General features: G+C 38.4%; 1 protein-coding gene across 2 annotated transcripts in view; it reads right to left on the minus strand.

The window, feature by feature from the left end:
* epha7 (eph receptor A7) overlaps nt 1–20,277 on the minus strand; it is a 68,739-nt gene that overhangs the window by 38,929 nt on the left and 9,533 nt on the right. For both annotated transcript variants that reach the window (XM_084431378.1, XM_084431377.1), the window contains exons 4-5: nt 9,186–9,341; nt 1,123–1,458 (exon numbers count right to left, since the gene is read on the minus strand). In XM_084431378.1, the coding sequence (XP_084287504.1) occupies nt 1,123–1,458; nt 9,186–9,341 (492 nt within the window). The remainder of the gene's footprint in view (nt 1–1,122; nt 1,459–9,185; nt 9,342–20,277) is intronic.

A 20,277-nucleotide genomic window follows, 5' to 3' on the forward strand; every position in this document is an offset into this window, starting at 1 on the left:
AAGTGATAAACCAGTCAACATATTTGTCTAGATAAAATGATTATACATTTTCTAGATAAAACATCTAGATAAACTAGTCAACATGTCTAGATCGACTATAAATAATATTTAAAAAAATATATAAATCTAAATATAGATAAAAATATAAATTATTAATGATAATGATAAATTATTTTACAATGTCAGCTTCAATAACAGACTAGTCAGTTACTGGATTACTAGTCGATTAGTCAACCATTGTGACCATCCCTAGGTGACACATCCGATATAGAGGAATCTCTTTTCCAAACAACAAACACTCAAATACTGAATGTGTGTTTTTGTGTGCGCGCACGTACAACAACCCTGCAGTATATGTGCTAGTTGCTGAAGCATGGTGCTAAGCTATCACTGTCTACTAACCTCTTATTAATGACCAGAACCACTATGCATTTGAAGGCAAATTGTTTTTCATGGATGCTTGGGCATGAAAGAGAAATCTTGTTTTGCAGACCCATAAAAAATAGTTCATTAAAACATGCATTTCTCTAGCATGTGTAGTCTCAGAAACAGCTCTTAAATTATGGCCAACTCCCGAGAGAGAGAGCGTGAGAGAGAGACAGAGGGAGAGCCAAAGACAGGCAACCACTCGTCGAGCTAATAATGTTTGCGGCCATGACTTCAGCACCAATGCAAGCATTTGCCACCCATTTAATTTCAGGGGATAAAGTGAAAGCTCATATCATTTATCAGGAATTCAACAAAGACTCTTGTGGAAATGTCAACCATGGCGACTGTAAGTGATATTTAAAGGTGGCGGTTCTCTTGGCAGACAATAAAAAGCAAAGGGGAAATGAGAGAGGTATTCTTGTGCGTGACTTCTATTATTTATCATCTGTTGCTGTTCACCGCTATTTCGCCACCACAAAACCACAAAATGGTTGGCAGATAATTTGTTCAATTATCCCAACGGCGGTAAGTACAATAACGTGTATGCACGCATTAGAAACTATACAGGCTTGAGAAGAGAGTCCACCCAAGCAACACAAAAAAAACACCGGAACTCCCTTGTATCTTAAAATACACATTAGAACGGTGCCAAAAATACATATTTAAAATGCCATTGAAGTCCAAACCTCTTACCTGCTTGGCTGGTTGCGATGCTGACGGCAGCAAACAGTCGCTGGGTACGACTGAGGTCGGAAACGCCATTCACGGCCTCAACCTCAAAGGTGTAGTTCGCGTGAGCCAACAGGTCGGTGATGGTGACATAGGTGTCAGTTAATCCACTCTGCTGTGGCGAGAAGCCAACGTTGCTCCCGCAAGGAAAGCACTCTTCTGGCTCCCAGGTGCAGCGGCGGCATATAATCCGGTACGTCACGTCGTTGCGCCCACCCGTGTCGGCCGGCGGGGTCCACTCCAGGCTGACGGTGGTGTGGTTGATGTTGTAAAGCAGGTTCTGAGGAGCTGATGGTGGCCCTGTAGTAAGAGAAGATTCTTAGATAAACATAAGACTCCATCTTTTAATTTACTCAAGAAAAATAAAAAAACACCATGGAAAAACGAGGAATCCGTGCCCTTGGCAAATCCTGGGATGCAATTATACTGTAACCTAGATACATAGAGTTGTTGGGGAATTGAACTTGAGCGCTGCCAAGGTCGATGGTACCAGGGATGTGACGGAAAAACAATAAAATGGAGAACAACGGGATACCGTTTTGAGGTAAAAAAAAAACTTAAAAGATAAGACCGTCTTCCTCCTACTTGGTATCTTTGCAGTAGAATGTCATTACCGAGCCAGGGAGTTATGAGATTCCTGTGAAAAGAAAAAAGGTGATACAATTGGCAAAACCCTTTGTTTCTTGACTTCCAGGGGGACAAGGAGTCTAAGCCATGGAAGACAGGAAGTCTGAGTCACTTCCAGAATTTAAGAGTCAGATCATGAGCGAGTTATCGCCCCGACAATAGCAGCAGTGCAGGATTCCACTCAGCCTACAATAACCAGCTCACAGACGGATGACCACAGTGGAAAACAACCCATCATCCCCTAATCCCCGCCAGTGCCAAGGAATCTGGCGTGTCTCATAAAGCAATGATTTATACTTTGCTACTTTTATCCAACCACCAAGCCCTTGCTTTTATCACCCTAATGTTTTCATAACAGCACCACTGTCTGTTCAATATCTCTTTTATTAGAACTTGTCTTGCATCATGGGTTTGTCGTTTTGGAGAGGTTCGATTTTTGTACCTCAAAATGAAACAGTGACCCGTATGTGTCCACTGGTGTGGAGCTAAATGGGCGTTTTCAATCCGTTCTCTAGGGGAGCTGTGCGATAGGCTTATAAAAGGGATTGTGGGATTGACAGCGGAGAAGGTTGGTAAACGTAATGGAATGTAAAAAAATGTGGAAATGAGCATAAACAATTAAATAACAGGATTTTTTTTAATTTATCGGTATTGGACAATATTGTATATGTATTATTATGCAACCCTTGTCTACTTTAGGCATACTAAAATAAAGTTTGCATTTTTACATGAGTAATATTCTGGTCGCTTTGTAGCTACAAAACACTGTCAGTGTGAAAGCCCCCTTGGGTCGTGTGTCACCAGTGCCGTACGTCTGCAAAACTGGGGACATTTAATAACAAAACACTTGTTTCATATGCATGAGGGGAAAGAGCAGGCATTAGAATTGTGCGAATGGTTAATATGACACTTAAATTTTGCTCCTCATTAAAGCTAATGGCACACACATCCATCCATATTCATCAAAGTAGGAGGGGAACGAGTGAACGGAGGAGATGAAAGGGCCACCTGTGGCAGGTGAAGAGATGTGGTCTGTCTCTCCATCTCTATCTTCTCTGTATCTCTCTCTCAAGTTCGATGCACAACTTCACCTACAGATGCTAATGATGTCCCTCCTACTCTATTCCCCTTGGGGAGAGACGCTCACACACTCACTCACTCTCATCCTCCTGGGGCTTTAGCATTTTATTTCTATGGTTACCTGTAAGAATAATAATAATACCACTAATGGCTCCATTCGGCAGGGCCTTCTCATTCTGCTCTTGAGTGGCAGAGATCAAGGGATTGTTTATCTTTAAATGGCCAGCTGAGACAGGAAGGGACTCAAGTCAAGCTGTCATTGAGCATATCTATTCGAACGAAAAGGTAGCAATGAATCACCTACTGATTTAATCATTTAAAACATCAAATAAAAGCATGTATATAATAGCAATCCATGATTTTGTTCTAATTTCATAATTTGAGGCTTTGTACAAAACCGTGAATCACTTAACGGACAGCATTTTTGTATGAAGGTATGGCACAAAGTGAGTTTTCGACATATCCAAGAAAATATTTAAAGAATGCAATAGACACTTCTATATTGCAAATGAAAATGATCATCCATAAATGTAAATGTCATAAAAAAGTTTTTTGTTTTTTTTATAACATTGAAATTGGCTTAAACAAGACTTTCCTGTCAAGTGTGCATCTGGCGTCTGGAGAGTCCCGCAGTCGTCTTTCATTTTAATGCATTGTTGTGAGCGTCATAGTCTGCTGGTTAACAACAAAATGCCCTCTGAGTTTACCGTACTCATTTGCTCTTTCACACACGAGTGCATATGTGTTTCTATATATGTAATCTGTCACCTCCTCTGCAGTCTGCTTTGAGACGGATTCTGCAGGGACGCTGAGAGAAGTCTGGGGGAAACTGGGACAAATATCTGCCACAGACAGCTTCATTCTCTACACCACAAACCAAACTATTCTTTTAATGGATATGGAGTTTGCTTAAAGCCCGGGCACACTCTTTCACACTCGACCTTTTTTGCTTTCCTTTTCAACCTTCTTATAAACAGTTTTCTTTTCTTTTTTTACCCACACTTTATAGATTGTATAGCCTCAATCCGCCCACAGTCTGTTCAAAGTCTCTGATGAAGATTGCACTCAAAACGGCAAACATTCCTGCTATTTTTCTATGTTTTCCGTACAGACGTTCACAGCAAGGGCTGAGTGATTGTGAATCTGAGTGATTTTTCCCACAACGGTCTATTGTGGTATAATCTATTTCAGATAACCCTACCCTTAAATATAAAAGCAAAAACTGTGATTGATTGTTTTATATGCCAGCATTTCCTTGTCTAAGTGGGCAGTTCTTGACCAGAATGACCTGTATTGTGGACCAAATTTAAGCCTTAAGTCAAAAGTCTGGCTACGTGAGCTACGCATGATATGTTTTCTAACAGTGATTTTCAAGTGACTGAGCTGAATATCCTTCCAAACCAAAGAGTGAGTTAATGCATGTGAAAAAAAAGATATTAAAATCATCTTTGAAATCAGTAAAGATGTGGTCACGATTCTTACCATTGCAGTTTTCCTGTGAGAAAACATTAATTAGGTCAACCTGCTGATCGTGTGTGTGTGTGCGTGCAAGCGCGCGTGTGAGTGTGAGAGAGAAGCCTGAAGTCTCGGGCCAAGCAGTACAGGAGCTTAACTCAGGAATCCAGTTGTTATCTGCACTTTGAGCAGCTCTTGACTGTCTTAGTGCTACTCCTCCTAGTAAAGGATAATTCACGCTAAAAATCCTGCCATTTACTCACCCTCAAGTCATTCCAATCCTGTATAATTGTTTACATTTTTTTTATATGAAATTAAAGTTAATGGGACTTTGTAGTTAATTTCGTAGTGAATAATGACTTTAATTTTGGCACGCTTGTCACACAATAGCTAAAAAAAAAGCTAACATCACAATATATGTAATGCTTTGAAAGACATCTATTATGCTCACCAAGGCTGCATTTATTTGATCAAAAATACAGAAAACTGTAATATTGTAAAATATGATTTCAATTTAAAATATCTGTTTTCTATTTGAATATATTATAAAATGTAATTTAGTGATGTAAAGCTGAATTTTCAGCATCATTACTCCAGTCTTCAGTGTCACACGATCCTTCAGAAATCATTATTAAATGCTGATTTGATGCTCAAGAAACATTTCTTATTATTATCACCAATGCTGAAAATAGTTGTGCTGCTTAATTTTTTAGTGGATTCTATGATGAATATAAAGGTCAAAAGAACAGCATTTATTAGATTGTTTTTTTTTTGTTTTTTTTTGTAACAATGTAAAACTTTGCACTGTCACTTTTGATCAATTTAATTCATCCTTACAGAATAAAAGTATTAATTTATTTGCCACAGAAGAAAGAAAGTCATAGAGTTTTGGCTTGGCATGAGGGTGAGTAAAGGAGAATTTTCATTTTTGGGTGATTATCCCTTTAAGACTCACCCCAATAATGAGGCCGCTACTTGTGAACCGTGTTTAAACAGTCCATCCACTAATCCTTAATCTACAAACATGGTACCTGAACTTTGACCTCACTTGTACCATGCGCCAATTATAGATAGAGGGCCGGAGCCAGAGAGGTGCGCAAGAGAGGCTGGTTTACTACTGTACATCTGTGCCTTGGCAACTGTGGGAAAAAAGTTAAGTCTCACCCTCAGGGACACGTCAATGAACAGAGGTGATGATTCCAGGGGGTTGAAGGGAGCTGAAAAGATACTATGTAGGTTATGCGCTCTCACTTTCTCTCTTTCTATTTCTCTTACTTTCTTTCTCGCTTTTTCAATGTCTCCCGCTTTCCCTTTTCCTCTTTTTCTCTCTGTCACAAAGTCCCATCCTCCTCCCGCCCCTTCCAGACCTTCGCTAGTGCTGACACCATGCGCAGCTGTCGAATGATCGATGTCATCTCTGAAAGCTGTCAAGAACTCCCTACTTTCATTCTATCTAAAAAGAAAAAAAAAAATACACAGCAGGCTTTTGCCTAAGTATTGCCTATTTATCTTTACAGGTAAACTGGGAGAATTTATGCCACGCAATTGGGATTAATAAATAAGTTAATATTTATGTACAACTTTGTGCTACATTTCTTTTTTCTCTCTGAAAGTGAATATTAATTCCTTTCACTCAGGAAATCTGAATTTCATTAAGGCCGCTCTTAATCCGTGTTCTGAAGAGCTGAGAGCGTATTGACAGAGCTTAAGATTCGGTAGGTTTACACCTTGCTCATTTAAAAAGCTGTCCATCAGGGTGTTTATTCAGCGAATGTAAATTCACCCCCAATTACCATTCAGTTCCACGCTGCTTTAAATCCCCCCCCATAAAAAGAAATCTTCATCCCAGACAATTCAGATGGTCACAATAACTTAATCCCGAGATAATTAAGACAAGTCTGGCGAGAAGAGTATTTTGAATGCACAGCACTTCAAAAGAGGCGCGATTTATGTTTGTTAAAAGTTTTTTGTTTCACCCCTTGATTTGCATTTTTTTCCCCTCTTGTCACATCCTTATTATCCCAAACTCTTGCCACATCCTCTGTGACTCACAGTGATTTAGAACAACTCCCCTCCCCCCGCCAATTATTTGTGTCTCTGAGTTGTATAACTTATTTAGCGATGCATGGTGTCGGTACTGTTGTTCAACACTAACGTAGTTACTGCTTTACATTCAACTTTATGTTTTTTATATGTATTAAAAGAAGTCTCTTATGCTCAACAATGCTGCATTTGATTTGAAAAAAATAAAATACAGTAAACACCCTGATTTTGAGAAATAATATTATAAAAATGTAAAATGTTTAAAGTGTAATTTACTCCTGTGATGGTAAAGCTGAATATTCAGCAGTCATTACTTCAGTCTTCAGTGTCACATGATCCTTCAGAAATCATATTTATGAATTACCTTTGTTTCCACATTTTCCAACTCGCATGCTTCACCATTTATTTGCACTCTGGATGCCATAGATAACTCTTAATTCCTATATTCTGTGTGAAAATTTTGCTGAAAAGTAAACGTTTTTATGCCCAGACAGAGTAACAACAGCCAAACTGTGGTCAGGGTAGAAAAAGATCTGATGTGTACTTGGAGGGAAAGAGAAAGAAGGAAGAGGAGACGTGAGTAATTGTGTGGTGAATTTCAGGCCTGTTTCTCCTTTGTTCTCTTTTTAGGGGGCAATGGGCAACAATTAGACTAAATCGCTTCTTGTGTGATCATCTCTTTTGTAAGGCAGTGGTGAGACAAATTTGGGGGAGTTACTGTAATGGAATAAAGAAGAAAGCTGGAATGAGGGTGGGAGAGGTAAATCGTAGTGAATGATTAATGCATGACATGTGTCATCATTGGATAGGCTGCACATTTGGCCTGTTCCACAACAGCACAGCTAGGGTCTAATATGTTTCTCTTATCTACTCAAATTCATTTGTCATTCTCTGTTGTCTATTGCAGCATCATAGCTGCACAAATAACCAAATTAAAATCATCGCCATATGGCCTTGTGCGCATCTTAAAAACAAAAAAGGCTGTGATTTAATTCAGCACTCTGTTTTGTCATCTACTATACTGAGCATGCATGTGACTCAGGATCAGGGCCGGCGAGGGGGCAAAAGGGGGCATTGCCCCTTCAGATCTGATTTGTTCCCCCTCCGTTTTAATTTGTTTAAGTTTTAACCCCCAAAACGCGATCAGAATATATCATATAAAAAAAATTGTGTATATATATTATTACAGAATTTAATTGTAACATAGTTACTATTACTACTACAACTAATAATAATTACAACATTCAATTAAAACGTTTATTCAATTTAGTAGTAGTAATAATAATAATAATAACAATAATTAGACAATATTAAAATACAAAAATATAAAATGCAAATACATTGGAAAAAAATACATTCTTAGCCTGGATGCCAGCCGAACTTAGCCCCGCCCACAACATTTGAGGTCGGGAAGTTTGGTCTGGACTTGATCCGTTGTGGAGCAACTATGCTCGAACCAGAGCTGTTCGGACCAATCAAATTGTCAGGACGGGCTTTATACGATGATGGACAGATGATCAACAGTAACGTAATCATTCACGTCACTAAAGAGCGCTTGGGTTGAATTAGTTTACGACAAAGATGGCTGCCGCTGGAGAATTGCGATGTGTAAAATCCGCCATCGTGTCTGTTATAGAAGATATCGACAGCACATTCATTTTAAAAGAGGAACAGAGAACCGCGATCAAGGCGTTTGTCGATCGGAAAGATGAATGAAGAACATACGTCACTTACTCCGTTGCTCTGATTGGTTGTAGGTCTATCCAATTGAGTGTAGAGGCATTTTCTTTCCTGGTTCGTTTGAAACACGCCCCATAATCACAGCCCAATGGAGCAGTATCAGACTCATATTCTAACTAGAATCTGAGTATAACGACGTCAGGCTAATACATTATTGTAAAAAAGTAACTCTATTGGCAAGATTAATTTCTATGGACAGCAGAGCATGGGCAACACATAACTTAACTCTGCGTCAAAGGCTCTTGTTAGTTTGTCATTTTTATTTCAATGTGATTGTATATCTCTTTTTGTTCTTTAGCCTTGATATCTAAGCAGCATCATTACTGCAGCTTAAATTACAACATTTGTTAAAATGTTAAACAAATTGTTAAAATTTGTTTTTACCGAACTGTACAGCCTTAATCCTTACTTGAATGCACTTTCTCCATCTCTTTGTCTTCAGGAAGTTAAGCACATCCTGGGATTCTACCTGATTGGACCTGTCCTTGAGCATATTTCCAAGCAGATCGACTCGCCCTGAACTCCCTCCCCGCCTCTTTTCACCCTTGTCTGGCCTCTGTAAATAAGTCATCAATGGCTGAAGAATAGCTGTGCTATTCATAAAGAGAGATGGCCGAGGAGAGGAAAGGAAAGGACAGGTGGTTATTAGAAGGGAGTGGAGGAAAACATAAAAAAGAGACAGAGAGGAAAGAACTGTTGAGACCTGCTTCCATTACTTCTGACTGAAATTACCAGAAATGTTATGCCTATTCAAACCAAACTGAATCCAAACAGATGCACCTATACATATACATATACATATACATATACATATACATATACATATACATATACATATACATATACATATACACACTTGTGCGCCAAATGAGCCAGGACTACCACAGTTCCCCTTCAAAAAACATAGGGGCCTGACGCCCCTGGTAATTATAATCTCACCTGACAGGAAGCAGACAATTGCTTGTCTGATCATGACCTGCTAGTGAGTGGGAATGAGATGTGCCAGTTTGCAGTCATAAAGACATAGAGAAGAGAGAGAACAAAAAGAAAGAAGACCAGAGATTCACAAACAGCTCACTCACTGGTGCAAGCGACAGAAGCGGGGTCGGAGAGGGCTCTGTAGTAGCCGTCCTCGCAGTCACATCTCCACGAGCCCTCTCTGTCGTTATAACTGTGTGCGGGACAACGGGAACACTGAAGATCCTGAGATGAAGACTTGTAGAATCCACGACCGCAGGCTGGATGGTGATGGAGAGAAAAAGAGAAAGAATTAGCATGTGTTCACATTTTGGATCATCAAGTGTTTGGATCATACTGCCCCTTTAGCACCATCATAAGAAGAAGAGAAAAAAAGAAGAAAAAAAAGTTCCTGTTGCTATATGTCAAACAAGCCACGTTGCTCTCACGCCACACCATGTTCTCACGCAGTGAAAAATACATTGCGGAGCAGAGATGACACTGACAGACAGGACAGACCAGGTTACTTTTGATATGAAACAAAATCTCACCTTTCAAATTTGGTCATTTTTTAAAGAAAATTAAACAATAAATACCGTTTTGTGGCTCTTTAATGTGTCTGACAGATCACTGTAGAGCCTCAGTTAAAGCTGCTCGTGAACTGATCATCTCTACCTTCTAGTTAATTTATAGCATCAAATAAACCGCAGAAAGAAGACAGTACACACTGTTTTTCAAGTTCAAATCCTCCAACGTTAATCTACTAACTCTCCTGACTGCTTTGTCGGACAAAAATGGCGGATTCGGCGGATGGCGGATTATGATTGGTCAGATCGCCTGTCAATCAAACTCCCTGCAAAGGGTCACTTGTTTCTTATAGACATAAATCTGATCAAATGGAGTACTAATGAAGATTTTTTAGCTTCTCAGATTTTCAGACCAAATTATATGTTCTCTAGGGTTTCAGAAGACATCTCAAAGTATCAACCTGTGCTTAAACTCGAAAATTTTAATTTGAGATATGCTAACAATATGAATGTCAAAGTATTTATAGCTAGTGTTGTTATATTATCAGTAGTTGAAATAAATCTTAAATAAAATAAACTATAAATATTAGATAAAACGCTTAAACTTAGAAAAATAAGTTGAAGTTAAAGTACTAAAATTAGTAAAACTAAAACTGAAATAAAATTAAAGCTATTGAAATACATATTCTTTTTAAATAATGATAAAACTAAACAAATAATACAAAAACTGACAACAGCACTTTTAAATAAAAATGACAACACTTTTACAACTAAATTAATTACAAAAGATTAAGAAGAAAACTGAAAATATGAAAATAAAAGCTAATTCAAAATACTAATACATACTATATATTAATAATACTATAATAGTATATAAATAATACTAAAATACTAAAATTCAATAATGAATGTTGTCAAAAATTGGCTCAGTAGACATTTTAAGACACAAATCGACACATAAAATAACTGAGAACAATGAAAAGATCAGCCTCTGAGCAATAACGTTTTCTGCTGGGTCATTACAACACACATTTAGTCACTCATATGATGCATCAACCAGAGGCCTTATTCCTGATCACCCCAAAAGCTCTAGCATGCCTGCCTTTGCACCACCTCTAGCAGTCAGAAATGTCCTAGAGGCAAGGTTACTTTGGAAAATAGGAAACTTAAATGGATTATTTCAGTATTTCACCTTTTATGAGGGGAAAAAAGGACATCCCACAGGCAGCCAGGGATCAGAGACAAAGCAGAAATTAGGGCCAGAACGCTTTAGGCTATGCACAAGAATCACCCTAACACGTTCCAATGACAATGAGTCATTTACTCCCATACTTTATTTCATATGCCCATATGGGCTGAATTTCCAATGAAGCACCATCATCATATATTACTATTTGCATTATAATTAGACAACATTAAATACCTAATAAAATGATCCCTCCAACCCCCAAATATATTTTTTAAGAATTTACAAAGTACATTTTGTGTTAATTAACCTTGTGAAAAGAGAAGAAAAAACTGCAAAGAGAACAAATCGGGGGTGTTTCCACAGGCTGGGGTATTTTCCTGGTTCACATAAGTAAGCAAAAAGAAATAAGCTATTTTCGGTTTGGCCTTTTGGTCGGCACTGCTGAGAGACGCTAATCCACACTTAGCAGCTGTTTGCTTAAAACCCCCTTCAGCCTAAAGAGGGAATCGGGCCCACATGATTTTTCTTAAACCCCAACCACGCCCGCATCCACAGGATAAATATTACTTTGTTCACAGCTATGCATTTTAATGATTGTTACCAGGGACACAACACTACTGATTTTCAATTCCAAGTTTTGCATTATTTTAAGTAGTTGCATTATTGTTTCAGTGCCTTCCAAAAGTGGGGAAAATACTGCAGCTTTCCGTGACAAGACTAAAATGGTGATCGCACAGGAGGTCGGCTGATTTCCTCATTTTAAACAACACCTTGTTGAGATGGGGGGTGGCTGAGGGATACGGTATCCCCATTTCAGCTACATGAAAGCCTTGTCACAGTGTATTTTGCTCAGAACCATAGCATGGCGTGGCCGTGCAACATAAAGAACAAGGGCCTTCAGAGGCTGAGAAGAGGAGGAAAAGGATGTGATTTTATCTGTAATCTTTCTCAACTAGTGAGGACTTGTAATTGAAAGCAGCAAAGGAGGTGGTGCTAGCAAAGCGTACCGTGAAATAGTCATGGTTAAAAGAAAAAAAGGTATTCAGGATTGTTGTTGTTTTTAGGAATCCTTAAAAAAAAGACTAATTTTCATTGTGTAAATTAGGTAATTACACCCCCCCCCCCACCAAAAAAAAAAAAAAGGTGCTTTTAAACTATTTAAAATGAGAGGAAAGAAGAAGGAAAAGGAAAAAGAACAGGGGGAAAAGGGAAAGAAAACAAGTAGGGAAAGTTACAAATCCAAAAAGGGAAAGGGAAAAGGAACTGGAAAGGCCGGGAAAAGGAACTGGAAAGGCCAGCAAAAGGAACGAAAAAAGTAACAGAAAAAAGTAACAGGACAGGACAGGACAGGACAGGACAGGACAGGACAGGACAGGACAGGAAAGGAAAGGAAAGGAAAGGAAAGGAAAGGAAAGGAAAGGAAAGGAAAGGAAAGGAAAGGAAAGGAAAGGAAAGGAAAGGAAAGGACAGGAAAGGAAAGGAAAGGAAAGGAAAGGAAAGGAAAGGAAAGGAAAGGAAAGGAAAGGAAAGGAAAGGAAACGGTAAAAGTAAAAGTAAAAGGAAAAGGAAAAGGAAAAGGAAAAGGAAAAGGAAAAGTAACAAGAAAAGGAAACGCAAGCAAAAGGAACAAAAGGAAAAGGTGCAAAATGAAAAGGAAAGGAAAATAAGATAAACAGTAGAAAGGACAGGAAAAGGAAGGAAAAGAAAGGAAAAGGACAGGAAAAGCAAGGTGAGAAAGAGCAACAGGAATTGGAAATAGGAAACACAAGGAAAAGGAACAAGAGAAGTACAAGGAAAAGAAACGATGATAAGGAAAATGACAAAACAGAAAAGAAAAAGCACAGGAAAGATAAGGCAAGGAAAGGGAAAAGGAAAAGAAAAGGGAAATGGAAGGAATGAAAAAAAGAAGAAGAAAGTAACAGGCCAGAAAACAATTTCCCTGGTAAGCTGGTGTCTGTTAGTTTTAGTTTTCAGCTCTGAGCCGCAAAGATTCCGTCTGAGCCCGAGAGCTCAAGACCGGGCCACGGGCACTCAACGGCTCTCTCGTGAACACACTAAGATTAGCACCATCACAAATCACCAAAACAGGAGGACTCTCGACTGCCTTTTTACGTCTCTGAAGCGGGGAGGGTTTATTTTTACATCCGTGCGATCAGGATTTGTTTATCACGCCGTCTGAGATGCCCAAGTATCCCTGAGTTGTTTACACAAGCAACCAACCAGCAAATTAGGCCTCAAATCAAATGTAGCGCTGTCACGGGGGCCCGCCTGAGAACCTGTCTCCACTCCACCTCTCTGGTTTTACTATGAGTGACATGCACAAACACGGCGTTTCTGAGGCCCAAATTCCTGCCCTCCCAACGCTGACATGCAAATAGTGTCACTGAACTAGTTGAAAAACATGCTACCATTGTGCTAACGCAGTAACCCGCCACTGCAGAGATAAATGATAGCTTTGTTTTCCCCTTCCTGACAGCTTTATTTCTGTGGAAGAAAAAGATGAGGCTTGCCCAATTATGCCTCCTTCTGCCATGCTGCATAATGTCTGCTAGCATGTAATCATGACTGAATTAGCGCTACATGACCCCGTGTGCCAGGGACTCTTGAGAGCATGGTAACCAATCTCTGAAACTGACATTGAGACGATATCCTCCACTTAACTGCCCATTTCTGCTCTGAATTGAAAACATGTCCTGCCAACATAACCGCTTGGCTGCTAAATTGCGAAACGGAAAGGAAAAACACTAGCTTAGGCGGGTTTAAAAAGTTAGCAGAAGGACTTGGTGAGCATGAGCTTTATTCGAGCTGCCACGAGCATGAAGGCGAGCTAATGGGATGTGCTTGTTGACATGGGTACGCAGAGCAGGCAACAGCAACCTCATTTACTGCACAAAGAAATTAGTCGGCCCCTTAAAAACACAGGTTGAGGTTAAACAGAACAACAGAGAAAGAGATTAAAACAGCCTGACACTCCTCCCAGAGTCTTTAGCAGGCGGCGGGTGCCAGCGTCAGTAATTTACCTTTCAGTGGTCAAGCTGAAGGGGGAAAAATGGTCTCTCAGCGTTTCTTACACGGTACTGATAATGCAGGAAGCCTTTGCCACTAAAATACCTCAATTTCTAATATGTATTCTGCATAAGCCAATCGCACAAAAAGCATGCATGTATAGATGATCACAACAAGACAGCAGAATCTTTTATAGGGTTTGGATACTGGTTAAGTAATAGCCTATTTCTTCAAAATCAGCTTCAGTGCTGTTTTTGCCTTTGCAACAGTGAATCACTTCTCATTTTTAAAAAGACTTATTAGAGAGATTTAACAACAACCCAGAGGTAAAATTCAAGACAATGTCCAGTTGAACTGCACAAACTGCTGACTTGTCTAAAATTAGCGTACTGACTACAAAATTCTCTAACAGTCCTCCCTCTAGGGAGAGTGAGGAAATGTCCTAATCACAGGCTTTCCTAAAGCAAGTGCTGGTTTTTCTCTTGGTCTTGTGCTGTCAGTTGTTTTCTCTTGTTGGCTTTCTTTCAATGAATTTCCTTTAAACTTCTGGCCTGCCCTTTTTAGAACTTTGTATATTATTTTCTGATCTCGGGCTAAGTTCAGAATGGAATAGTACTTTGCTATAATACTGCACAGTACACACTTGTACTCCCTTGTGAAGTGTGCATAATCGTATTGAATGTGCAGTTGTAGTGTACTTCAAATCTTAATAGTATGTTTAAAAACCTGTACTTGCAGATAATATGGATGAAATAAAAGGCCACTTAAGTGCACTTAAAGAGAGTAGGCTACATTTTTTATGACTAATTCTTAACACACTTTTTTTAAACCAAGTTTTATATTAAATTTATATTATATTAATTGTTTTAATAATATTTTGTCATGATTTAAAGCAATTAGCCTAATATGCAATTTAGTGTACATTCAGTTCACACTTAAGTATAATTAAGTCCTTCAAAAGTAAATTATTTCTGTTACTTTTCTTTTTTCATAAAAGCTGCCAAGGATTATTTTTTTTTATTTTTTTATAGTAAATAAAATAGTACCCATTATTTCACTATAAATGTTTCAAACTGTAGTATGCCACTTTATTTTCACATGACCTCATAGTATTGCATGTGAGTGACATCCTGGAAATGCAAACATTATTAACATAACAAAATAATAAAATTTAATTTTGAGTAAAAAACGAATCTAAACATTTGACATCCAAATCAAATAATGATTTAAATAAATACTAATTATTTAAATCATTGCATTGTGGGATACAGTATCGCATGCAGTGTGCTCTGTTGTATAGGCTACTGCACAATTTTGGCATATGTAGTAGATAATCTGCATATTTCATACATACAGAACATTTTCATACTGTGAATAGAACATATTTATATCAATGATATTTTATAATTTAATTTACTTTTAAATTAAATTGCACTGTGAGGCAAGAGAAAAGTATATAAACAAGATTAGATATTTACTCTTGAATTACATGTAGTACACTTTCTGGCTATGACAATAAGTAGATATCAATAGACACCATTATTTCCAGCCCCGATGAAAGCAGTCTGAGAGAACCTAAAACCTTTCAAACTCACAAAAAGCCTGTTTCCATGCTGTCAGCCCTTGTGTGGCAAGCATTTTAATCTTTCTCCCTAAGAGGGCGAGAAATCTACCCAACTCCAGGAAACAGACCGAGGGTACAAAGGAAAGGGGAAGAATCAAAAGGCATCAAGAAAGCAACACACCAGGATGGGGTCCAATTTTGGCCCTGTACCCTTTGCATTTCTCCTATAACTGCTAGACTGAGACGAAGAGAAAAAAGAAAGAAAGTTGGATTAGAGGGTTGTGAAAATGTCAGATTAAAATGTTAAAAGATGGATCTTATTCCGAGCTATTCGCGCAGTGCCCCACGCATTACTCAGAGCGAACAGGTTGGATTAGGGGTGTGTTCCTGATGCAGACAAGAATCTCATTCATGGCTGCTACCTGTGTGGAGGAGAGATAAGTAGCTTTCCATCAGAAACAAAGAGAAGATTAGCATTCCCTTACACTGTGCTGAAGGACACACCAGGATGCCCTCTGAAGCCCTCAGAGAGGAACAAGAAAGACTTGTGAAGAAAGAACAGATCAAAGCCTATCAGAGCCCTCTCCTAAATATAGTTAAAATGTTAACATCATGAATTGTGCCAAAACACAGCTGTTCATTTGAAATAGTCTCTTACTGTAAGTGCCAGTTATACTCATTTTATAAAAATAGGTTACATGTTTTCTGGAAAATTAGGCCTGTAAATGATAATTGTGAAGGTATATATATATAAAAAAAGATGAATAACAAACACTGAGGAAAAGTAATAGCCTATGTAATGGCCTTTTTTGTGTACATAATGGTACAACAATTCTACTCTTTTACATGTACATTTTAAACAGAAGAGGATAGTAAGGATATATCTCTGCAATTACTGCTGAATGCATTATGCTTTGACAGTCGCATTTGTGTTGGCTGGAAGTGGTCATCGTTGTGCCAAGAACAGATCTTTCAACTCGCTCCTCATTTCTCATGTGAGGCAGACTGCAAATAAATGCGATTACACTCAAAATATTCTCTGGACGGTCGTGAAATTGTGGCAAAATACTGAAAGGATCTGTAAAATGTTATTGCTGTTAAACAGACCAAAAAAGAAAAAGAAAAAAAGATCCATTACAGTTAAATACAACAGCTCAACTCATCCCCATAGCATCTGCCCAAATGGCTTTCCTGGCATATGATATGTTCTGTGATAGCGGAAAAGAAGGAAACATGAAATGTCACTTTTACAGTGAAAAGGAACACTTTTAGAACAAAGCAGCCTTTTAGGAAAAAAGGATTTGGGCTTTCACCAGAATTTAAAATGCCTTTGAAATGCTTCCTTCCAAGTGTAAATGCTGGTCTTGTTTGCAGCTGATTGCAAAACAGAAAATATAAGCATATCCCGAGAGACCTGCACTTCCTCTTCCAAGTCATTCGCGTTATTAGCACATTTACATGCACCCAAATATTCACTTACTAATCAGATTGATGGCTCTCCAGTTCTGAAAATTTGAATTGGATTCCACAGTTTAAGTTTCATTTAAACAGAACTTTCAGAATTTGGATTGGATTCATTCATTGATGTCTAAAATTAATGCATGTAAACATACTTACAGCTATGCTGTAGCGGTGCGTCGAATTACGTCGACGTCATATTTTTTGCGTCGACGCTTCGTTATTTATTTTTTTGCACCATTCCCGGAGGTACAGCTCGCCACACACACACCGCCCTCCGTGTTATTCTGCCATGTTTTCTCACTTTCTTTCCAAACCGTGACAAACGCCAGTCTCCTTTCTCTGCAGAATGCCATAAATTCGCTCAACCAATCACAGCGCACCATTCCACGCATTGTAAACAGTAACGGTGGCGCTCTGACATCCGGCATCCTAGTTTTCCTTATCTACTTTGCACTTTTTGATATAAAATGTATGACAAATAAGGACGTGGTTAACTTTGATTGACAGCTTGATTGACAGCTTAGGCTGCGCCAACTGGAGAATGACAACATAAGAAGCGCCATTTTTTAACACATTTGAAATATAATACTACTGTTTCTGTATCATGAAATGTAGTTTTAAGAGTTTTTCAGGCGAGAATGTAGTTGTTTAAAGCTCAAATCTGTGGTTTATTTAAAGATTTATGAAAATTGTATCCAGTTGTGAGATCCAGCGATGATGACCGGGCGCTCGGCGCATGTACCCCGCCTGCAACAGCTTTTCCTCGGCTAGTCGTTCGCCGCTGACCCTGGCGTCTCTGTAGTGGTTAAACATGAGGTATAATTCGTCTTGTGTATATCTAACGGGCGATTTTTGGTTTTGTGAATCTATAACTTGTTCCCTGGCCAATCGTTCTGGCTGAGGGGAAGTTTCATAACTTTATAAGCTATTTAACTTTACCGTTGTATGGTTAGACTATAGCGCTGACTTTGTATGTTTGACTGAATTGTTTGCTTTATTTGTGTATCTTCTTATACCTTTTACTTATACTTTTATAATGGCTAATATTGATAAAACTGAAATTTAACAAAAAGAGACTGGGTTGAGTTTTGTCATTTTAAATTTTAATACAACGAAGATGATCTGTAATGTTGTTTACTGCAAAATCTGTTGTTTAGTACAAATGCACATATTGCCTGGACCATATTAAAATGTTTAATATTATTATATTATATTTAAAACGAAAAGAGGCAGGTTTGTGTTTTATATTTTGTTTTGTTTTTATAAATAGGCAAACGTTATGTGCAGTGAATATAATCAATACGCGTTGCCTGAACCACATTTGTGTGGCTATAATGTTTAAATTTTTTTAAATGAAAACGAAAAGAGTTAGTATGGTGTTTTATAACATATTTCGTTGCCTAAAATATACACAGAGATAACCGGAGTAGCAGAGCGAGCTGAGTGACGCGCGCTGTGTCAGAAGGTGGGCGGGGTTAGGATTTCCCAAGATTTCCCAAGATGGCGCCGCCCATACCCCCCATAAACGGCTTCAAAACCGTTCTTCAGAAAGTCTATGGGTGACGTCACAGACGCTTTGTCCATATTTTTTACAGTCTATGGTCGAATGCTGACACGTTAACTAGTAGGCTGATTGAATGTAAGTTATCCTATGTTTAGTCCAGATTAGTATTGACCGAGTTCAGAGGCTGTCATATGTGGATCAACTTACTTTGTTGTGTATTTTCAACAGTTTCAATGTGAAAAATAATTAATTGCATAAAAAAAAAAGGATTTATCACATTTATACTATATTATTCTGAAGTAAACATTGTAGCTGACAGTGTGTTTATGTCAGAATGTTTATTTTTAAACCACAACCTTCTAAGTGCTTCTTTTACCGATATATTTAACATATCTTTTGCATTTCTCATCCAAACAACATCAAACTTGGCACTGCACTTACTCGTGCCCAGACAGCTGTCGAGTTTGAAATCCATCGGAGTAACGGTTCGACAGAGATATGCGAATAACAGACAGGATAAATAATTCCAATTAGTCCTTAGATTAGTCGACTAATCGATAAATAATCGCCCGAGTAATCGTTTAATTAATAATCGTTTACCCCAGCCCCACTTACAGCATTACTTTAATTCCAGAAATTAGCCTATACAGACATCTCGAGTTAGCCCCTCCCCCTTAAAACATGTTTTTTACCCATATTTTTTTCCTTTTGTTTGTGTGCATGTGTGTTACGAAGTCCTGAAGTGAAGCACGGCTGTTAGAAAACAAAAGATTTGGTCTTTTCTTGGAAGATAACAAGTGAAAAATCTCCTTAAGAACACTATAACCACAGCTAATCAGATCTAAATCAAACCTCCACCATCAGCAAGTTATACCTCACACACACACTGAGACACACAGTCTGGATGACTTTGCAGCTTTGACAGAGGAGACTGAATGAACGCACAATGGCGAACCGGCAGAGGTCCCTCATTATAAAGCCAAACGCAGTCGTGACCTGTCCAAACGTGCACGGACGCACACCTATTTGGACAAAAGCACAGCCATGCACACCCAAAGCCACACACACACACACACACACACACACTCTAATACCTGTCTCTATCCCTGCCTAGAGACTAAATGATACAGCACTCCATCAAATCCCAGCATCATCGCTGGTGATCCATGAAAAACGAACATGTGGCACACATTTCTATCTTCCAATAATCATCTCCTCAGACAAATGATCATTTCATATAGTCTTGATTACTGTGCCGCTCATAGCTGTCCCCACAAAAGCAGAGAACGGTATTACTTTCTAATTTTATTGATTCTTTTTTGGCACAATGTGTTCACTTCGAGTTACATTCAGTAATAACTTGGCTGAGAGACAGTGCTCTGTGTGTGTGACATTTCTTCTCCTTAATCTCATTTTATGAGCAGAGAGAATTTAGTCTGCTTCTCATTAGCAAACAGCATCTCGGCCCCAGCAGAGCACCGCAAATGTAGAAAGATTTTGAATGTGAATTTGGAAAGCTTCAAAAAGCATTCAATTCGTTTAAACGTGGGATCTCAGAGTGTTCGGTTGTAAAAGTACACTGTGACTTCCGAAAAACATAAAAATTAATAATGCCTTGTACACAAAACTGCCTTTTATTCAAACACAGTTTATGTTCGTTTTCAAATTTCTCATTAATTTGATATTTGGGGAGGGGTTCTGTTGATCACATTGCAATCATGTCCTAAAATAGATAATTATATGACTACAAATAAAAAACTGATTATTTACAACATTGTTTACTGCCATGTATACAAACTTTCCCCTAGGAAATTGGATTCATCCAAAATCTTTAAAATGCAGTAACTTACTCTTATAATCGCAAAACATCTGATAACAAATAACCAGCCACTTTCTGGTTTAAGATACACACAAAAAAAATTTCAAAAGCTTTTGAATGGAAAAGTGCAATGGAAACATTTTGAAT

Source organism: Rutilus rutilus, assembly GCF_951802725.1.
Source record: "Rutilus rutilus genome assembly, chromosome: 15".
NCBI classification, from domain to species: domain Eukaryota; kingdom Metazoa; phylum Chordata; class Actinopteri; order Cypriniformes; family Leuciscidae; genus Rutilus; species Rutilus rutilus.